The sequence below is a fragment of the Lithobates pipiens genome, unplaced genomic scaffold (genome assembly GCF_037356315.1).
Source record: "Lithobates pipiens isolate NorthernLeopardFrog02 unplaced genomic scaffold, aLitPip1_a1.2 Scaffold_63, whole genome shotgun sequence".
NCBI lineage: Eukaryota > Metazoa > Chordata > Amphibia > Anura > Ranidae > Lithobates > Lithobates pipiens.
The window spans coordinates 81,764-101,531 of record NW_027507885.1 but is presented as its reverse complement, the minus strand read 5'-3'; the positions used below and the strand labels follow the sequence as shown (position 1 = coordinate 101,531).

The 19,768-nt window shown below is 57.2% G+C and overlaps 1 protein-coding gene across 3 annotated transcripts in view; it reads left to right on the top strand.

Annotated features, from left to right (window-relative positions):
- Positions 1-16,656, top strand: part of LOC143958879 (protein sel-1 homolog 3-like) — a 235,717-nt gene extending 219,061 nt beyond the window's left edge. For all 3 annotated transcript variants that reach the window (XM_077467863.1, XM_077467862.1, XM_077467861.1), the window contains one exon: positions 16,289-16,656. In XM_077467863.1, coding sequence (XP_077323989.1) covers positions 16,289-16,390 — 102 coding nt within the window. In that variant the 3' untranslated portion in view covers positions 16,391-16,656. The remainder of the gene's footprint in view (positions 1-16,288) is intronic.
- The last annotated feature ends 3,112 nt before the right edge of the window (positions 16,657-19,768 follow it).

The window sequence follows — 19,768 nt, the reverse complement described above, 5'->3', positions numbered from 1 at the left end:
GGCAGGGACTCCTCACTCCTTTGGCAAGGCCCAGAATCTTCCACAGGCCTAGCCAGGGGACCCCCGCCAGGGTCCTCCCCAGGATCCAGCATCCCTCCTGGGGCAGAGGAGTAACTCTAGCCCCTGGTCTCTGGAAGCACAGGAGCAAAGGAACTAGCAACCTCTCACCTCACTGTCAAGGAGAGGAATGGCAGTTTCCCACCATCCCTGTGCTGAGTTCCTGGGTCTGTACACCCACTGTGCCCATTATGAGGGGTTCCCACCATCCTTGTGCTGAGTTCCCGGGTCTGTACACCCGCTGTGCCCATTATGAGGGGTTCCCACCATCCCTGTGCTGAGTTCCCGGGTCTGTACACCCGCTGTGCCCATTATGAGAGGTTCCCACCATCCCTGTGCTGAGTTTCCGGGTCTGTACACCCGCTGTGCCCATTATGAGGGGTTCCCTCCATCCCTGTGCCGAGCTCCCGGGTCTGTACACCCGCTGTGCCCATTATGAGGGGTTCCCACCATCCCTGTGCCGAATTCCCGGGTCTGTACACCCGCTGTGCCCATTATTTGGGGTTCCCACCATCCTTGTGCTGAGTTCCCGGGTCTGTACACCCGCTGTGCCCATTATGAGGGGTTCCCTCCATCCCTGTGCTGAGTTTCCGGGTCTGTACACCCGCTGTGCCCATTATTTGGGGTTCCCACCATCCCTGTGCTGAGTTCCTGGGTCTGTACACCCGCTGTGCCCATTATGAGGGGTTCCCACCATCCCTGTGCTGAGTTCCTGGGTCTGTACACCCACTGTGCCCATTATGAGGGGTTCCCACCATCCCTGTGCTGAGTTTCCGGGTCTGTACACCCGCTGTGCCCATTATTTGGGGTTCCCACCATCCCTGTGCTGAGTTCCTGGGTCTGTACACCCGCTGTGCCCATTATGAGGGGTTCCCACCATCCCTGTGCTGAGTTCCCGGGTCTGTACACCCGCTGTGCCCATTATGAGGGGTTCCCTCCATCCCTGTGCCGAGCTCCCGGGTCTGTACACCCGCTGTGCCCATTATGAGGGGTTCCCACCATCCCTGTGCTGAGTTCCCGGGTCTGTACACCCGCTGTGCCCATTATGAGGGGTTCCCACCATCCTTGTGCTGAGTTTCCGGGTCTACACCCGCTGTGCCCATTATGAGGGGTTCCCATCATCCCTGTGCTGAGTTCTGGGATCTGTGCACCCGCTGTGCCCATTATGAGGGGTTCCCACCATCCCTGTGCTGAGTTCCCGGGTCTGTACTCCCGCTGTGCCCATTATGAGAGGTTCCCACCATCCCTGTGCCGAGTTCCCGGGTCTGTACACCCGCTGTGCCCATTATGAGGGGTTCCCACCATCCCTGTGCTGAGTTCCTGGGTCTGTACACTCGCTGTGCCCATTATTTGGGGTTCCCACCATCCCTGTGCCGAGTTCCCGGGTCTGTACACCCGCTGTGCCCATTATGAGAGGTTCCCACCATCCCTGTGCTGAGTTCCTGGGTCTGTACCCCCGCTGTGCCCATTATGAGGGGTTCCCACCATCCCTGTGCTGAGCTCCCGGGTCTTTACACCCGCTGTGCCCATTATGAGGGGTTCTCACCATCCATGTGCTGAGTTCCCGGGTCTGTACACCCGCTGTGCCCATTATGAGGGGTTCTTACCATCCCTGTGCTGAGTTCCCGGGTCTGTACACCCGCTGTGCCCATTATGAGGGGTTCCCACCATCCCTGTGCTGAGTTTCCGGGTCTGTACACCCGCTGTGCCCATTATTTGGGGTTCCCACCATCCTTGTGCTGAGTTCCTGGATCTGTACCCCCGCTGTGCCCATTATGAGGGGTTCCCTCCATCCCTGTGCCGAGCTCCCGGGTCTGTACACCCGCTGTGCCCATTATGAGGGGTTCCCACCATCCTTGTGCTGAGTTCCCGGGTCTGTACCCCCGCTGTGCCCATTATGAGGGGTTCTCACCATCCCTGTGCTGAGTTCCCGGGTCTGTACACCCGCTGTGCCCATTATGAGGGGTTCTTACCATCCCTGTGCTGAGTTCCCGGGTCTGTACACCCGCTGTGCCCATTATGAGGGGTTCCCACCATCCCTGTGCTGAGTTTCCGGGTCTGTACACCCGCTGTGCCCATTATTTGGGGTTCCCACCATCCTTGTGCTGAGTTCCTGGATCTGTACCCCCGCTGTGCCCATTATGAGGGGTTCCCTCCATCCCTGTGCCGAGCTCCCGGGTCTGTACACGCGCTGTGCCCATTATTTGGGGTTCCCACCATCCTTGTGCTGAGTTCCCGGGTCTGTACCCCCGCTGTGCCCATTATGAGGGGTTCTCACCATCCCTGTGCCGAGCTCCCGGGTCTGTACACCCGCTGTGCCCATTATGAGGGGTTCTCACCATCCCTGTGCTGAGTTCCCGGGTCTGTACACCCGCTGTGCCCATTATGAGGGGTTCTCACCATCCCTGTGCTGAGTTCCCGGGTCTGTACACCCGCTGTGCCCATTATGAGGGGTTCTTACCATCCCTGTGCTGAGTTCCCGGGTCTGTACACCCGCTGTGCCCATTATGAGGGGTTCCCACCATCCCTGTGCTGAGTTTCCGGGTCTGTACACCCGCTGTGCCCATTATTTGGGGTTCCCACCATCCCTGTGCCGAGCTCCCGGGTCTGTACACCCGCTGTGCCCATTATGAGGGGTTCCCACCATCCCTGTGCTGAGTTCCCCGGGTCTGTACACCCGCTGTGCCCATTATGAGGGGTTCCCACCATCCCTGTGCTGAGTTCCCGGGTCTGTACACCCGCTGTGCCCATTATGAGGGGTTCCCACCATCCCTGTGCCGAGCTCCCGGGTCTGTACACCCGCTGTGCCCATTATGAGGGGTTCCCACCATCCCTGTGCCGAATTCCCGGGTCTGTACACCCGCTGTGCCCATTATTTGGGGTTCCCACCATCCTTGTGCTGAGTTCCCGGGTCTGTACACCCGCTGTGCCCATTATGAGGGGTTCCCACCATCCCTGTGCTGAGTTCCCGGGTCTGTACACCCGCTGTGCCCATTATGAGAGGTTCCCACCATCCCTGTGCTGAGTTTCCGGGTCTGTACACCCGCTGTGCCCATTATGAGGGGTTCCCTCCATCCCTGTGCCGAGCTCCCGGGTCTGTACACCCGCTGTGCCCATTATGAGGGGTTCCCACCATCCCTGTGCCGAATTCCCGGGTCTGTACACCCGCTGTGCCCATTATTTGGGGTTCCCACCATCCTTGTGCTGAGTTCCCGGGTCTGTACACCCGCTGTGCCCATTATGAGGGGTTCCCTCCATCCCTGTGCTGAGTTTCCGGGTCTGTACACCCGCTGTGCCCATTATTTGGGGTTCCCACCATCCCTGTGCTGAGTTCCTGGGTCTGTACACCCGCTGTGCCCATTATGAGGGGTTCCCACCATCCCTGTGCTGAGTTCCTGGGTCTGTACACCCACTGTGCCCATTATGAGGGGTTCCCACCATCCCTGTGCTGAGTTTCCGGGTCTGTACACCCGCTGTGCCCATTATTTGGGGTTCCCACCATCCCTGTGCTGAGTTCCTGGGTCTGTACACCCGCTGTGCCCATTATGAGGGGTTCCCACCATCCCTGTGCTGAGTTCTGGGATCTGTGCACCCGCTGTGCCCATTATGAGGGGTTCCCACCATCCCTGTGCTGAGTTCCCGGGTCTGTACACCCGCTGTGCCCATTATGAGGGGTTCCCACCATCCCTGTGCTGAGTTCTGGGATCTGTGCACCCGCTGTGCCCATTATGAGGGGTTCCCACCATCCCTGTGCTGAGTTCCCGGGTCTGTACACCCGCTGTGCCCATTATGAGGGGTTCCCTCCATCCCTGTGCCGAGCTCCCGGGTCTGTACACCCGCTGTGCCCATTATGAGGGGTTCCCACCATCCCTGTGCTGAGTTCCCGGGTCTGTACACCCGCTGTGCCCATTATGAGGGGTTCCCACCATCCTTGTGCTGAGTTTCCGGGTCTACACCCGCTGTGCCCATTATGAGGGGTTCCCATCATCCCTGTGCTGAGTTCTGGGATCTGTGCACCCGCTGTGCCCATTATGAGGGGTTCCCACCATCCCTGTGCTGAGTTCCCGGGTCTGCACTCCCGCTGTGCCCATTATGAGAGGTTCCCACCATCCCTGTGCCGAGTTCCCGGGTCTGTACACCCGCTGTGCCCATTATGAGGGGTTCCCACCATCCCTGTGCTGAGTTCCTGGGTCTGTACACTCGCTGTGCCCATTATTTGGGGTTCCCACCATCCCTGTGCCGAGTTCCCGGGTCTGTACACCCGCTGTGCCCATTATGAGAGGTTCCCACCATCCCTGTGCTGAGTTCCTGGGTCTGTACCCCCGCTGTGCCCATTATGAGGGGTTCCCACCATCCCTGTGCTGAGCTCCCGGGTCTTTACACCCGCTGTGCCCATTATGAGGGGTTCTCACCATCCCTGTGCTGAGTTCCCGGGTCTGTACACCCGCTGTGCCCATTATGAGGGGTTCCCACCATCCCTGTGCTGAGCTCCCGGGTCTTTACACCCACTGTGCCCATTATGAGGGGTTCTCACCATCCCTGTGCTGAGTTCCCGGGTCTGTACCCCCGCTGTGCCCATTATGAGGGGTTCCCACCATCCCTGTGCTGAGTTCCCGGGTCTGTACACCCGCTGTGCCCATTATGAGGGGTTCCCACCATCCCTGTGCTGAGTTCCCGGGTCTGTACACCCGCTGTGCCCATTATGAGGGGTTCCCACCATCCCTGTGCTGAGTTCCCGGGTCTGTACACCCGCTGTGCCCATTATGAGGGGTTCCCACCATCCCTGTGCTGAGTTTCCGGGTCTGTACACCCGCTGTGCCCATTATGAGGGGTTCCCACCATCCCTGTGCTGAGTTCCCGGGTCTGTACACCCGCTGTGCCCATTATGAGGGGTTCCCACCATCCCTGTGCTGAGTTCCCGGGTCTGTACACCCGCTGTGCCCATTATGAGGGGTTCCCACCATCCTTGTGCTGAGTTCCCGGGTCTGTACACCCGCTGTGCCCATTATGAGGGGTTCCCACCATCCCTGTGCTGAGTTCCCGGGTCTGTACACCCGCTGTGCCCATTATGAGGGGTTCCCACCATCCTTGTGCTGAGTTCCCGGGTCTGTACACCCGCTGTGCCCATTATGAGGGGTTCCCACCATCCCTGTGCTGAGTTCCTGGGTCTGTACACCCGCTGTGCCCATTATTTGGGGTTCCCACCATCCTTGTGCTGAGTTCCTGGGTCTGTACCCCCGCTGTGCCCATTATGAGGGGTTCCCTCCATCCCTGTGCCGAGCTCCCGGGTCTGTACACGCGCTGTGCCCATTATTTGGGGTTCCCACCATCCTTGTGCTGAGTTCCCGGGTCTGTACCCCCGCTGTGCCCATTATGAGGGGTTCTCACCATCCCTGTGCCGAGCTCCCGGGTCTGTACACCCGCTGTGCCCATTATGAGGGGTTCTCACCATCCCTGTGCTGAGTTCCCGGGTCTGTACACCCGCTGTGCCCATTATGAGGGGTTCTTACCATCCCTGTGCTGAGTTCCCGGGTCTGTACACCCGCTGTGCCCATTATGAGGGGTTCCCACCATCCCTGTGCTGAGTTTCCGGGTCTGTACACCCGCTGTGCCCATTATTTGGGGTTCCCACCATCCCTGTGCCGAGCTCCCGGGTCTGTACACCCGCTGTGCCCATTATGAGGGGTTCCCACCATCCCTGTGCTGAGTTCCCGGGTCTGTACACCCGCTGTGCCCATTATGAGGGGTTCCCACCATCCCTGTGCCGAATTCCCGGGTCTGTACACCCGCTGTGCCCATTATTTGGGGTTCCCACCATCCTTGTGCTGAGTTCCCGGGTCTGTACACCCGCTGTGCCCATTATGAGGGGTTCCCTCCATCCCTGTGCTGAGTTTCCGGGTCTGTACACCCGCTGTGCCCATTATTTGGGGTTCCCACCATCCCTGTGCTGAGTTCCTGGGTCTGTACACCCGCTGTGCCCATTATGAGGGGTTCCCACCATCCCTGTGCTGAGTTCCTGGGTCTGTACACCCACTGTGCCCATTATGAGGGGTTCCCACCATCCCAGTGCTGAGTTTCCGGGTCTGTACACCCGCTGTGCCCATTATTTGGGGTTCCCACCATCCCTGTGCTGAGTTCCTGGGTCTGTACACCCGCTGTGCCCATTATGAGGGGTTCCCTCCATCCCTGTGCCGAGCTCCCGGGTCTGTACACCCGCTGGGCCCATTATGAGGGGTTCCCACCATCCCTGTGCTGAGCTCCCGGGTCTTTACACCCGCTGTGCCCATTATGAGGGGTTCTCACCATCCCTGTGCTGAGTTCCCGGGTCTGTACACCCGCTGTGCCCATTATGAGGGGTTCCCACCATCCCTGTGCTGAGCTCCCGGGTCTTTACACCCACTGTGCCCATTATGAGGGGTTCTCACCATCCCTGTGCTGAGTTCCCGGGTCTGTACCCCCGCTGTGCCCATTATGAGGGGTTCCCACCATCCCTGTGCTGAGTTCCCGGGTCTGTACCCCCGCTGTGCCCATTATGAGGGGTTCCCACCATCCCTGTGCTGAGTTCCCGGGTCTGTACCCCCGCTGTGCCCATTATGAGGGGTTCTCACCATCCCTGTGCTGAGTTCCCGGGTCTGTACCCCCGCTGTGCCCATTATGAGGGGTTCCACCATCCCTGTGCTGAGTTCCCGGGTCTGTACACCCGCTGTGCCCATTATGAGGGGTTCCCACCATCCCTGTGCTGAGTTCCCGGGTCTGTACACCCGCTGTGCCCATTATGAGGGGTTCCCACCATCCCTGTGCTGAGTTCCCGGGTCTGTACACCCGCTGTGCCCATTATGAGGGGTTCCCACCATCCCTGTGCTGAGTTTCCGGGTCTGTACACCCGCTGTGCCCATTATGAGGGGTTCCCACCATCCCTGTGCTGAGTTCCCGGGTCTGTACACCCGCTGTGCCCATTATGAGGGGTTCCCACCATCCCTGTGCTGAGTTCCCGGGTCTGTACACCCGCTGTGCCCATTATGAGGGGTTCCCACCATCCTTGTGCTGAGTTCCCGGGTCTGTACACCCGCTGTGCCCATTATGAGGGGTTCCCACCATCCCTGTGCTGAGTTCCCGGGTCTGTACACCCGCTGTGCCCATTATGAGGGGTTCCCACCATCCCTGTGCTGAGTTCCCGGGTCTGTACACCCGCTGTGCCCATTATGAGGGGTCCCCACCATCCCTGTGCTGAGTTCCCGGGTCTGTACACCCGCTGTGCCCATTATTTGGGGTTCCCACCATCCTTGTGCTGAGTTCCCGGGTCTGTACACCCGCTGTGCCCATTATGAGGGGTTCCCACCATCCCTGTGCTGAGTTCCCGGGACTGTACACCCGCTGTGCCCATTATGAGGGGTTCCCACCATCCCTGTGCTGAGTTCCCGGGACTGTACACCCGCTGTGCCCATTATGAGGGGTTCCCACCATCCCTGTGCTGAGTTCCCGGCACTGTACACCCGCTGTGCCCATTATGAGGGGTTCCCACCATCCGTGTGCTGAGTTCCCGGGTCTGTACACCCGATGTGCCCATTATGAGGGGTTCCCACCATCCCTGTGCTGAGTTCCCGGGTCTGTACACCCGCTGTGCCCATTATGAGGGGTTCCCACCATTCCTGTGCTGAGTTCCCGGGTCTGTACACCCGCTGTGCCCATTATGAGGGGTTCCCACCATCCCTGTGCTGAGTTCCCGGGTCTGTACACCCGCTGTGCCCATTATGAGGGGTTCCCACCATCCCTGTGCTGAGTTCCTGGGTCTGTACACCCGCTGTGCCCATTATGAGGGGTTCCCACCATCCCTGTGCTGAGTTCCCGGGTCTGTACACCCGCTGTGCCCATTATGAGGAGTTCCCACCATCCCTGTGCTGAGTTCCCGGGTCTGTATACCCGCTGTGTCCATTATGAGGGGTTCCCACCATCCCTGTGCTGAGTTCCCGGGTCTGTACACCCGCTGTGCCCATTATGAGGGGTTCCCACCATCCCTGTGCTGAGTTCCCGGGTCTGTACACCCGCTGTGCCCATTATGAGGAGTTCCCACATTCCCTGTGCTGAGTTCCCGGGTCTGTACACCCGCTGTGCCCATTATGAGGGGTTCCCACCATCCCTGTGCTGAGTTCCCGGGTCTGTACACCCGCTGTGCCCATTGTGAGGGGTTCCCACCATCCCTGTGCTGAGTTCCCGGGTCTGTACTCCCGCTGTGCCCATTATGAGGGGTTCCCACCATCCCTGTGCTGAGTTCCCGGGTCTGTACACCCGCTGTGCCCATTATGAGGGGTTCCCACCATCCCTGTGCTGAGTTCCCGGGTCTGTACACCTGCTGTGCCCATTATGAGGAGTTCCCACCATCCCTGTGCTGAGTTCCCGGGTCTGTACGCCCGCTGTGCCCATTATGAGGAGTTCTCACCATCCCTGTGCTGAGTTCCCGGGTCTGTACACCCGCTGTGCCCATTATGAGGGGTTCTCACCATCCCTGTGCTGAGTTCCCGGGTTTGTACACCCGCTGTGCCCATTATGAGGGGTTCCCACCATCCCTGTGCTGAGTTCCTGGGTCTGTACACCCGCTGTGCCCATTATGAGGGGTTCTCACCATCCCTGTGCTGAGTTCCCGGGTCTGTACACCCGCTGTGCCCATTATGAGGGGTTCCCACCATCCCTGCTTTTTTTTCTTCTTTCTTTTTGTGTATTAAGTAGAATGTAATATGAGGGACTGGAACATACGAAAGGTAGGTTGGTCACCTATAACGCCAGCCATCCTAAGAGCCGGTTCACACAGAGGCAACACTTCCAGCGCGACTTCTGGAGGCAACTTGGACACGACTTGATCATTGAAATGAATAACAGAGCGACTTGGGGCGACTTACACACAACTTTAAGTCACCCCCAGGCCAATCACAGAATAATCAGCTCCCGAGAGGGAACTCCACGCCAAATTTTAAATAAAAAACCGGCATGGGTTCCCCTCCAAGAGCATACCAGGCACTTAGGTCTGGTATGGATTTTAAGAGGAACCCCCTACACCAAATAAACGGCGTGGGGGTCCCCCAAAATCCATCCCAGACCCCCCACCCCAAAGCACTTTGTTCCCATGTTGATGAGGACAAGGGCATCTTTCCGACAACCCTGGCTGTTGGTTGTCGGGGTCTGCGGGCGGGGGGCTTATCGGAATCCGGGAGCCCTCTTTAATAAGGGGGCCCCCGGGTTCCCCCCCCATCCTATGTGAATGAGTATGGGGTACATCGTACCCCTACCCATTTACCTGGGGAAAAAAGCATCAATAAAAAAAATACACTAGACAGGTTTTTAAAGTAATTTATTAGTCTTCTTCCGACTCCACCGCTCTCTGGCCTCTTCTCCTGCTCTCTGGCCTCTTCTCCTGCTCTCTGGCCTCTTCTCCTGCTCTCCGGCCTCTTCTCCTGCTCTCTGGCCTCTTCTCCTGCTCTCCGGCCTCTTCTCCTGCTCTCCGGCCTCTTCTCCTGCTCTCCGGCCTCTTCTCCTGCTCTCTGGCCTCTTCTCCTGCTCTCTGGCCTCTTCTCCTGCTCTCCGGCCTCTTCTCCTGCTCTCCGGCCTCTTCTCCTGCTCTCTGGCCTCTTCTCCTGCTCTCTGGCCTCTTCTCCTGCTCTCCGGCCTCTTCTCCTGCTCTCCGGCCTCTTCTCCTGCTCTCTGGCCTCTTCTCCTGCTCTCCGGCCTCTTCTCCTGCTCTCCGGCCTCTTCTCCTGCTCTCCGGCCTCTTCTCCTGCTCTCCGGCCTCTTCTCCTGCTCTCTGGCCTCTTCTCCTGCTCTCTGGCCTCTTCTCCTGCTCTCCGGCCTCTTCTCCTGCTCTCTGGCCTCTTCTCCTGCTCTCCGGCCCCTTTTCCTGCTCTCCGGCCTCTTCTCCTGCTCTCCGGCCTCTTCTCCTGCTCTCCGGCCTCTTCTCCTGCTCTCCGGCCTCTTCTCCTGCTCTCCGGCCTCTTCTCCTGCTCTCTGGCCTCTTCTCCTGCTCTCCGGCCTCTTCTCCTGCTCTCCGGCCTCTTCTCCTGCTCTTCGGCCTCTTCTCCTGCTCTCTGGCCTCTTCTCCTGCTCTCCGGCCTCTTCTCCTGCTCTCTGGCCTCTTCTCCTGCTCTCCGGCCTCTTCTCCTGCTCTCCGGCCTCTTCTCCTGCTCTCTGGCCTCTTCTCCTGCTCTCTGGCCTCTTCTCCTGCTCTCTGGCCTCTTCTCCTGCTCTCCGGCCTCTTCTCCTGCTCTCTGGCCTCTTCTCCTGCTCTCCGGCCTCTTCTCCTGCTCTCCGGCCTCTTCTCCTGCTCTCTGGCCTCTTCTCCTGCTCTCTGGCCTCTTCTCCTGCTCTCCGGCCTCTTCTCCTGCTCTCCGGCCCCTTTTCCTGCTCTCCGGCCTCTTCTCCTGCTCTCCGGCCTCTTCTCCTGCTCTCCGGCCTCTTCTCCTGCTCTCCGGCCTCTTCTCCTGCTCTCTGGCCTCTTCTCCTGCTCTCTGGCCTCTTCTCCTGCTCTCCGGCCTCTTCTCCTGCTCTCCGGCCTCTTCTCCTGCTCTCTGGCCTCTTCTCCTGCTCTCCGGCCTCTTCTCCTGCTCTCTGGCCTCTTCTCCTGCTCTCTGGCCTCTTCTCCTGCTCTCCGGCCTCTTCTCCTGCTCTCCGGCCTCTTCTCCTGCTCTCCGGCCTCTTCTCCTGCTCTCTGGCCTCTTCTCCTGCTCTCCGGCCTCTTCTCCTGCTCTCCGGCCTCTTCTCCTGCTCTCCGGCCTCTTCTCCTGCTCTCTGGCCTCTTCTCCTGCTCTCCGGCCTCTTCTCCTGCTCTCCGGCCTCTTCTCCTGCTCTCCGGCCTCTTCTCCTGCTCTCTGGCCTCTTCTCCTGCTCTCCGGCCCCTTTTCCTGCTCTCCGGCCTCTTCTCCTGCTCTCCGGCCTCTTCTCCTGCTCTCCGGCCTCTTCTCCTGCTCTCTGGCCTCTTCTCCTGCTCTCCGGCCTCTTCTCCTGCTCTCCGGCCTCTTCTCCTGCTCTCCGGCCTCTTCTCCTGCTCTCTGGCCTCTTCTCCTGCTCTCTGGCCTCTTCTCCTGCTCTCCGGCCTCTTCTCCTGCTCTCCGGCCTCTTCTCCTGCTCTCCGGCCTCTTCTCCTGCTCTCCGGCCTCTTCTCCTGCTCTCTGGCCTCTTCTCCTGCTCTCCGGCCCCTTTTCCTGCTCTCCGGCCTCTTCTCCTGCTCTCCGGCCTCTTCTCCTGCTCTCTGGCCTCTTCTCCTGCTCTCCGGCCTCTTCTCCTGCTCTCCGGCCTCTTCTCCTGCTCTCCGGCCTCTTCTCCTGCTCTCTGGCCTCTTCTCCTGCTCTCTGGCCTCTTCTCCTGCTCTCTGGCCTCTTCTCCTGCTCTCCGGCCTCTTCTCCTGCTCTCTGGCCTCTTCTCCTGCTCTCCGGCCCCTTTTCCTGCTCTCCGGCCTCTTCTCCTGCTCTCCGGCCTCTTCTCCTGCTCTCCGGCCTCTTCTCCTGCTCTCTGGCCTCTTCTCCTGCTCTCCGGCCTCTTCTCCTGCTCTCCGGCCTCTTCTCCTGCTCTCTGGCCTCTTCTCCTGCTCTCCGGCCCCTTTTCCTGCTCTCCGGCCTCTTCTCCTGCTCTCCGGCCTCTTCTCCTGCTCTCCGGCCTCTTCTCCTGCTCTCTGGCCTCTTCTCCTGCTCTCCGGCCTCTTCTCCTGCTCTCCGGCCTCTTCTCCTGCTCTCCGGCCTCTTCTCCTGCTCTCTGGCCTCTTCTCCTGCTCTCTGGCCTCTTCTCCTGCTCTCCGGCCTCTTCTCCTGCTCTCCGGCCTCTTCTCCTGCTCTCCGGCCTCTTCTCCTGCTCTCTGGCCTCTTCTCCTGCTCTCCGGCCTCTTCTCCTGCTCTCTGGCCTCTTCTCCTGCTCTCCGGCCTCTTCTCCTGCTCTCTGGCCTCTTCTCCTGCTCTCCGGCCTCTTCTCCTGCTCTCCGGCCTCTTCTCCTGCTCTCCGGCCTCTTCTCCTGCTCTCTGGCCTCTTCTCCTGCTCTCTGGCCTCTTCTCCTGCTCTCTGGCCTCTTCTCCTGCTCTCCGGCCTCTTCTCCTGCTCTCCGGCCTCTTCTCCTGCTCTCCGGCCTCTTCTCCTGCTCTCCGGCCTCTTCTCCTGCTCTCTGGCCTCTTCTCCTGCTCTCCGGCCTCTTCTCCTGCTCTCTGGCCTCTTCTCCTGCTCTCCGGCCCCTTTTCCTGCTCTCCGGCCTCTTCTCCTGCTCTCCGGCCTCTTCTCCTGCTCTCCGGCCTCTTCTCCTGCTCTCCGGCCTCTTCTCCTGCTCTCCGGCCTCTTCTCCTGCTCTCCGGCCTCTTCTCCTGCTCTCCGGCCTCTTCTCCTGCTCTCCGGCCTCTTCTCCTGCTCTTTGGCCTCTTCTCCTGCTCTCTGGCCTCTTCTCCTGCTCTCCGGCCTCTTCTCCTGCTCTCTGGCCTCTTCTCCTGCTCTCCGGCCTCTTCTCCTGCTCTCCGGCCTCTTCTCCTGCTCTCTGGCCTCTTCTCCTGCTCTCTGGCCTCTTCTCCTGCTCTCCGGCCTCTTCTCCTGCTCTCCGGCCTCTTCTCCTGCTCTCCGGCCTCTTCTCCTGCTCTCTGGCCTCTTCTCCTGCTCTCTGGCCTCTTCTCCTGCTCTCTGGCCTCTTCTCCTGCTCTCCGGCCTCTTCTCCTGCTCTCTGGCCTCTTCTCCTGCTCTCCGGCCTCTTCTCCTGCTCTCCGGCCTCTTCTCCTGCTCTCCGGCCTCTTCTCCTGCTCTCCGGCCTCTTCTCCTGCTCTCCGGCCTCTTCTCCTGCTCTCTGGCCTCTTCTCCTGCTCTCCGGCCTCTTCTCCTGCTCTCCGGCCTCTTCTCCTGCTCTTCGGCCTCTTCTCCTGCTCTTCGGCCTCTTCTCCTGCTCTCTGGCCTCTTCTCCTGCTCTCCGGCCTCTTCTCCTGCTCTCCGGCCCCTTTTCCTGCTCTCCGGCCTCTTCTCCTGCTCTCCGGCCTCTTCTCCTGCTCTCTGGCCTCTTCTCCTGCTCTCCGGCCTCTTCTCCTGCTCTCCGGCCTCTTCTCCTGCTCTCTGGCCTCTTCTCCTGCTCTCCGGCCTCTTCTCCTGCTCTCCGGCCTCTTCTCCTGCTCTTCGGCCTCTTCTCCTGCTCTCCGGCCCCTTTTCCTGCTCTCCGGCCTCTTCTCCTGCTCTCCGGCCCCTTTTCCTGCTCTCCGGCCTCTTCTCCTGCTCTCCGGCCTCTTCTCCTGCTCTCCGGCCTCTTCTCCTGCTCTCCGGCCTCTTCTCCTGCTCTCTGGCCTCTTCTCCTGCTCTCCGGCCTCTTCTCCTGCTCTCCGGCCTCTTCTCCTGCTCTCCGGCCTCTTCTCCTGCTCTCCGGCCTCTTCTCCTGCTCTTTGGCCTCTTCTCCTGCTCTCTGGCCTCTTCTCCTGCTCTCCGGCCTCTTCTCCTGCTCTCTGGCCTCTTCTCCTGCTCTCCGGCCTCTTCTCCTGCTCTCCGGCCTCTTCTCCTGCTCTCTGGCCTCTTCTCATGCTCTCTGGCCTCTTCTCCTGCTCTCCGGCCTCTTCTCCTGCTCTCCGGCCTCTTCTCCTGCTCTCCGGCCTCTTCTCCTGCTCTCTGGCCTCTTCTCCTGCTCTCTGGCCTCTTCTCCTGCTCTCCGGCCTCTTCTCCTGCTCTCTGGCCTCTTCTCCTGCTCTCCGGCCCCTTTTCCTGCTCTCCGGCCTCTTCTCCTGCTCTCCGGCCTCTTCTCCTGCTCTCCGGCCTCTTCTCCTGCTCTCCGGCCTCTTCTCCTGCTCTCCGGCCTCTTCTCCTGCTCTCTGGCCTCTTCTCCTGCTCTCCGGCCTCTTCTCCTGCTCTCCGGCCTCTTCTCCTGCTCTTCGGCCTCTTCTCCTGCTCTCTGGCCTCTTCTCCTGCTCTCCGGCCTCTTCTCCTGCTCTCTGGCCTCTTCTCCTGCTCTCCGGCCCCTTTTCCTGCTCTCCGGCCTCTTCTCCTGCTCTCCGGCCTCTTCTCCTGCTCTCTGGCCTCTTCTCCTGCTCTCCGGCCTCTTCTCCTGCTCTCTGGCCTCTTCTCCTGCTCTCCGGCCTCTTCTCCTGCTCTCCGGCCTCTTCTCCTGCTCTTCGGCCTCTTCTCCTGCTCTCCGGCCTCTTCTCCTGCTCTCCGGCCCCTTTTCCTGCTCTCCGGCCTCTTCTCCTGCTCTCCGGCCCCTTTTCCTGCTCTCCGGCCTCTTCTCCTGCTCTCCGGCCTCTTCTCCTGCTCTCCGGCCTCTTCTCCTGCTCTCTGGCCTCTTCTCCTGCTCTCCGGCCTCTTCTCCTGCTCTCCGGCCTCTTCTCCTGCTCTCCGGCCTCTTCTCCTGCTCTCCGGCCTCTTCTCCTGCTCTCCGGCCTCTTCTCCTGCTCTCTGGCCTCTTCTCCTGCTCTCCGGCCTCTTCTCCTGCTCTCCGGCCTCTTCTCCTGCTCTCCGGCCTCTTCTCCTGCTCTCCGGCCTCTTCTCCTGCTCTCCGGCCTCTTCTCCTGCTCTCCGGCCTCTTCTCCTGCTCTCCGGCCTCTTCTCCTGCTCTCCGGCCTCTTCTCCTGCTCTCCGGCCTCTTCTCCTGCTCTCCGGCCTCTTCTCCTGCTCTCCGGCCTCTTCTCCTGCTCTCCGGCCTCTTCTCCTGCTCTCCGGCCTCTTCTCCTGCTCTCTGGCCTCTTCTCCTGCTCTCCGGGTCTTCTGCCGGGCTCCTCCACTATCTTCTTCCAGCTCTTTTACTAGCGTTGGCCGGTCTTCTCCGTTCTTCTTCCCTCTTCTTCCAATGTTGACATGGTGCTCTCTCCCGCCCCATCCCTATATAAGTCGTTGCGCACCTCGCACCCGGCATTACAGTGGGAGAGCGTCGTGTCAACATCGGAAGAAGAGAAGAGGAAAGAAGGATGGAGAAGACCGGCCAACACTAGTAAAGGAGCTGGAAGAAGATAGCGGAGGAGTCGGAAGAGACCCCCAGAGCTGACTAATAAATTACCGTCTATTGTGTTTTTTATTGACTTTTTTCCCCAGGGGAATGGGTAGGGGTACGATGTACCCCATACTCATTCACATAGGATGGGGGGCCGGGATCTGGGGGCCCCCTTATTAAAGGGGGGCTCCCGGATTCCGATAAGCCCCCCGGCCGCAGACCCCGACAACCAACAGCCAGGGTTGTCGGGAAGAGGCCCTTGTCCTCATCAACATGGGGATAAGGTGCTTTGGGGTGGGGGGGCCGCAGGGCGCCCCCTCCCCCAAAGCACCCACCCCCCATGTTGAGGGCATGCGGCCTGGTACAGTTCAGGGGGGGGGCTCTCGCTCGTCCCCACCCCCTTTTCCTGACGGCCGGGCTGCATGCTCAGATAAAGGTCTCGTATGGATCTTAGGGGGACCCCCCCACATGTTTTTTTTTTTGGCGTAGGGGTTCCCCTTAAAGTGGGGTACCCCCTAAAAAAAAAAAATTAAAGTCAGCAGCTACAAATACTGCAGCTGCTGGCTTTTAATAATCGGACACTTACCTGCCCCAGGGTCCAGCGATGCAGGGGAACGAAGCCCCCTCTCGCTCCCCGCTCCGCTCGCGGCGCCGTCATGCATACTGTGGGCACCCGGCTGTGGCTTCACAGCCGGGCACCCACTGCGCATGCGCGAGCGGCGCAGGGCTCCGTGATACGCCGTACAGTCACCTGGGACACATGACAGGTCCCAGGTGAATGTGCGGCGCGAGGGGAAGTGATGTCACCAGCCCGGGCAATGAAGAAGGCAGATTACGAGGGACCCCCTAGCAACCGGTATTTAGAGGTGAGTAAAAAATTTTTTTTTTTGCCAATTATTTTTTTTTGATTTTTTTTACGAATTTTAAGTAGTTTTAATTTTTTGGTGGCAACACCACTTTAAGATCCATACCAGACCTAAGGGTCTGGTTTCCCCTTGGAGGAGGACCCATGCCGGTCTTTTATATTAGAGAGGTGACAATATAGCTGGAGATCCGACTTGGAGGCGACTTCCATTGAATGGGTACCGGTCACCTAGAAGTCGGAGTGACTGTGGTGTACATTAAGACGGCTCCATTCACTACCATTGATTTTCTCAATCGTGTGGGGCAGCCTAAAGTCGGATCCCGGGGTCGCCTCTGTGTGAACCGGGGTTCATGTTACGTCGGGGGGGGTCCAATCACATGACTTATATTTTATAAACAAAGATTTGGGGTTTATTTTACGTTCTTCATTCATTAACCCCTTCATTGCTGGCTTTCTTCCAGTGCTCCAGTGCAGCTGCCATTGCCATTGTCACGGCACTCGGTCTGATGACGATTTTCGGAAGATTACAGAACGCGGCGAGGCGCCTGCAGCTGTCTGTATGATGGCGGTCGCCATGTTTTCTTCGGTGGTCTTTCTGGTATATTTCGTGTTGCACATTATTGGCAGGAGCCTTGGCACTCCTGTGGTATATTACACAGACACAAAGCGACACGATTCCTCCCTGATATAATCTCCGGACCTTTATAATACAGGAAGCCACGCCCACCACTGGACCCACCCACCGCGCAGCCACCAGCAGGAATGAATTCCCAGATCGTCCTGAACATATTTATTGTTCTTTCTGTGACATTAAATTCTGTTTTCAAAATCTGTTGTGATGTTCATTTTACAAGAAGAAGGTTTGGAGGGTCCTACCACTCCTGGAAAGTGAATATCGAGGTCTATTGAAGTCATGAATTCCCCTCCCCCCCCATCCACCCTTCATGATTCCACAACCCTAACCTTATGGGGCCGTAGAAGAATCACCAGAGATGAACCCGGCATTAGATGGGGGAGCTTCACCTATATCACCGGTAGATGGAGAGCCTGTCCTATCAATCCCACCAACCTCATTGAGGGGTTCCCACCATCCCTGTGCTGAGTTCCCGGGTCTGTAAACCCGCTGTGCCCATTATGAGGGGTTCCCACCATCTCTGTGCCAAGTTCCGGGTCTGTAAACCCGCTGTGCCCATTATGAGGGGTTCCCACCATCCCTATGCTGAGTTCCCGGGACCCGGGAACTTGGCACACGGATGGTGGGAACCCCTCATAATGGGCACAGCGGGTGTACAGACCTGGGAACTCAGCACAGGGATGGTGGGAACCCCTCATAATGGGCACAGCGGGTGTACAGACCCAGGAACTCGGCACAGGGATGGTGGGAACCCCTCATAATGGGCACAGCGGGTGTACAGACCCGGGAACTCAGCACAGGGATGGTGGGAACCCCTCATAATGGGCACAGCGGGTGTACAGACCCAGGAACTCGGCACAGGGATGGTGGGAACCCCTCATAATGGGCACAGCGGGTGTACAGACCCGGGAACTCAGCACAGGGATGGTGAGAACCCCTCATAATGGGCACAGCGGGTGTACAGACCCGGGAACTCGGCACAGGGATGGTGGGAACCCCTCATAATGGGCACAGCGGGTTTACAGACCCGGAACTTGGCACAGAGATGGTGGGAACCCCTCAATGAGGTTGGTGGGATTGATAGGACAGGCTCTCCATCTACCAGTGATATAGGTGAAGCTCCCCCATCTAATGCCGGGTTCATCTCTGGTGATTCTTCTATGGCCCCATAAGGTTAGGGTTGTCCGATCGGAATTCTCTACAAACAATAGGACAATCGGATCATGTTGCCGGAGAATTTTTATATCCAGCTCTCAAACTTTGTTGGTCGGATATTCCGACGGAAACAGTCCGATGGAGCCCACACACTGTCGGATTATCCGACAACACGGTCCGATCTGACCTTTTCCATCAGATTTTCCGAACTGTGTGTACAAGGGCTAATAGATATCCTAAATCGAGATGAACGAACACCCCTCGGTTCGGTCCACACCAGAACTCCTGAACATAGCAAAAGTTTGGCCCTGATTATCAAATACCATTGAAGTCTATGGGACCTGAATATGAAAAAAGTCACCATTTTGAAGACTTATACGCAAGTTATTGGGCATAAAAGGGTATGGGGGTCCAGGTACTGCCCTGAGGGACATGTATCAATGTAAAAAAAAAAACTTTTAAAAAATATTGTTTTTATAGGAGCAATAATTTTAATAATGATTAAAGTGAAACAGCAAAGATGAAAAATTCCGTTCAATATAGTCCCTGGGAGGGTCCCCTTAGTCTGCCTGTAAAGTGGCACATCTGTATCATGTAAAGAACCTGCTGCAGCAAAATTGACATTTATAAAGAAAAAAAAAAGAACATTTAAATTGCTGACACTAAATACCATTATCCTCTCTATGATAAATACAACTGCTAGATCCACAAATCATCAGATGTCAGTCATCATTAGCGGCGCTCCTGTCAAATTGAAAACGATCAGGCTAATAATAAAGGCTAAAAAAAAAATCAGGAAAATAAGAAATTCCCAGGACATTTCCTGGGAATGGCGAAATCTGGGAAAAGGGTCTAAATCCCAGGAATGTCCCGGGATTTATATGCAGTAAAGTATGCAGTAGATGGGGACAACATGATCCAATGGGACTTTGTCCGATCGTTTGTAGAGAATTCCGATCAGACAAAGTGCCGCGCATGCTCAGATCAGATTCCTAGAACAAAGCTATTGGTTACTAGCCTGAACGTAGTCCCGCCCTAACTAAAAAATGTCACCACGTTCCGACAACTTTGTCCAACTGTGTGTATCCAACACCAGTTTTGGACAAAATCCATTGGAAAAAATCCAATCCAATTTTAATGTCGGACCGTGTGTACAAGGGCTTAGATGTCAGGATGTATGTCAGGTATGAGGATTTATATCAGATGTTGGGATGTATGAAAGATGTCCACACACCGGATACATTTGTGTATTTCCGGGTCTATAAACCAAAGACGGTCCTGGAAGTTGCACGAAAAACCGGTCAGCGCTCATCACTCCAATATTTATTTCCTGGCGGATTTTGTTCAGGTTAGTGATCATGAAATAAACAACTTTAATGTATTATGTTCTGACAGACAAATGTATCACACTGGGGATAACCGAACCATGGATGCCAAATGATTGGATAACTGGGGCAAGGTTCCTGTTACGCTTGTGCAATTCGTTTCGGAACTAATTGAAATTCGGCCGAATTTTGCATCTTTCGGACATTCGGATTCATCTGAATGTCCGAATAAAAAAATAACAAATTACAACAAATACGAAAGAAATATAACGAATGAATTCGAATGAATTCGACATGATTCGACATTATTTCAACCGCATTCGAAAATATTTTGTGACCCGACTTTAGGGCCATGTATCTCGGTCTCACTTAGTGCTAGACACTTCAAATTTGGATATATTGTAGTGCTAGTATTATTGTGTTTGCATACCAAATTTCTAGCTATAAGTGACCCCGAGATATGTGGCCCCAAAATCGGGTCGCAAAATGTCATTCTCTGCTCTAATAACTAATAACATTTTGCGACCCGATTTTGGGGCCACATATCTCGGGGTCACTTATAGCTAGAAACCCCAAATTTGGTATGCAAACACAATAGTACTAGCACTACAACATATCCAAATTTGGAGTTTCTAGCACCAAGTAACCCCGAGATACATGGCCCTAAAGTCGGGTCACAAAATATTTTCGAATGCGGTTGAAATAATGTCGAATCGTGTTGAAATCATTTCGTCTTTCATCCATGCTAAAATGGACGCTATAGATAAAAACCAGATGACAAAGTTTGATATCATATGGAAACCCTGGATTAAATATTAGACGTCAGA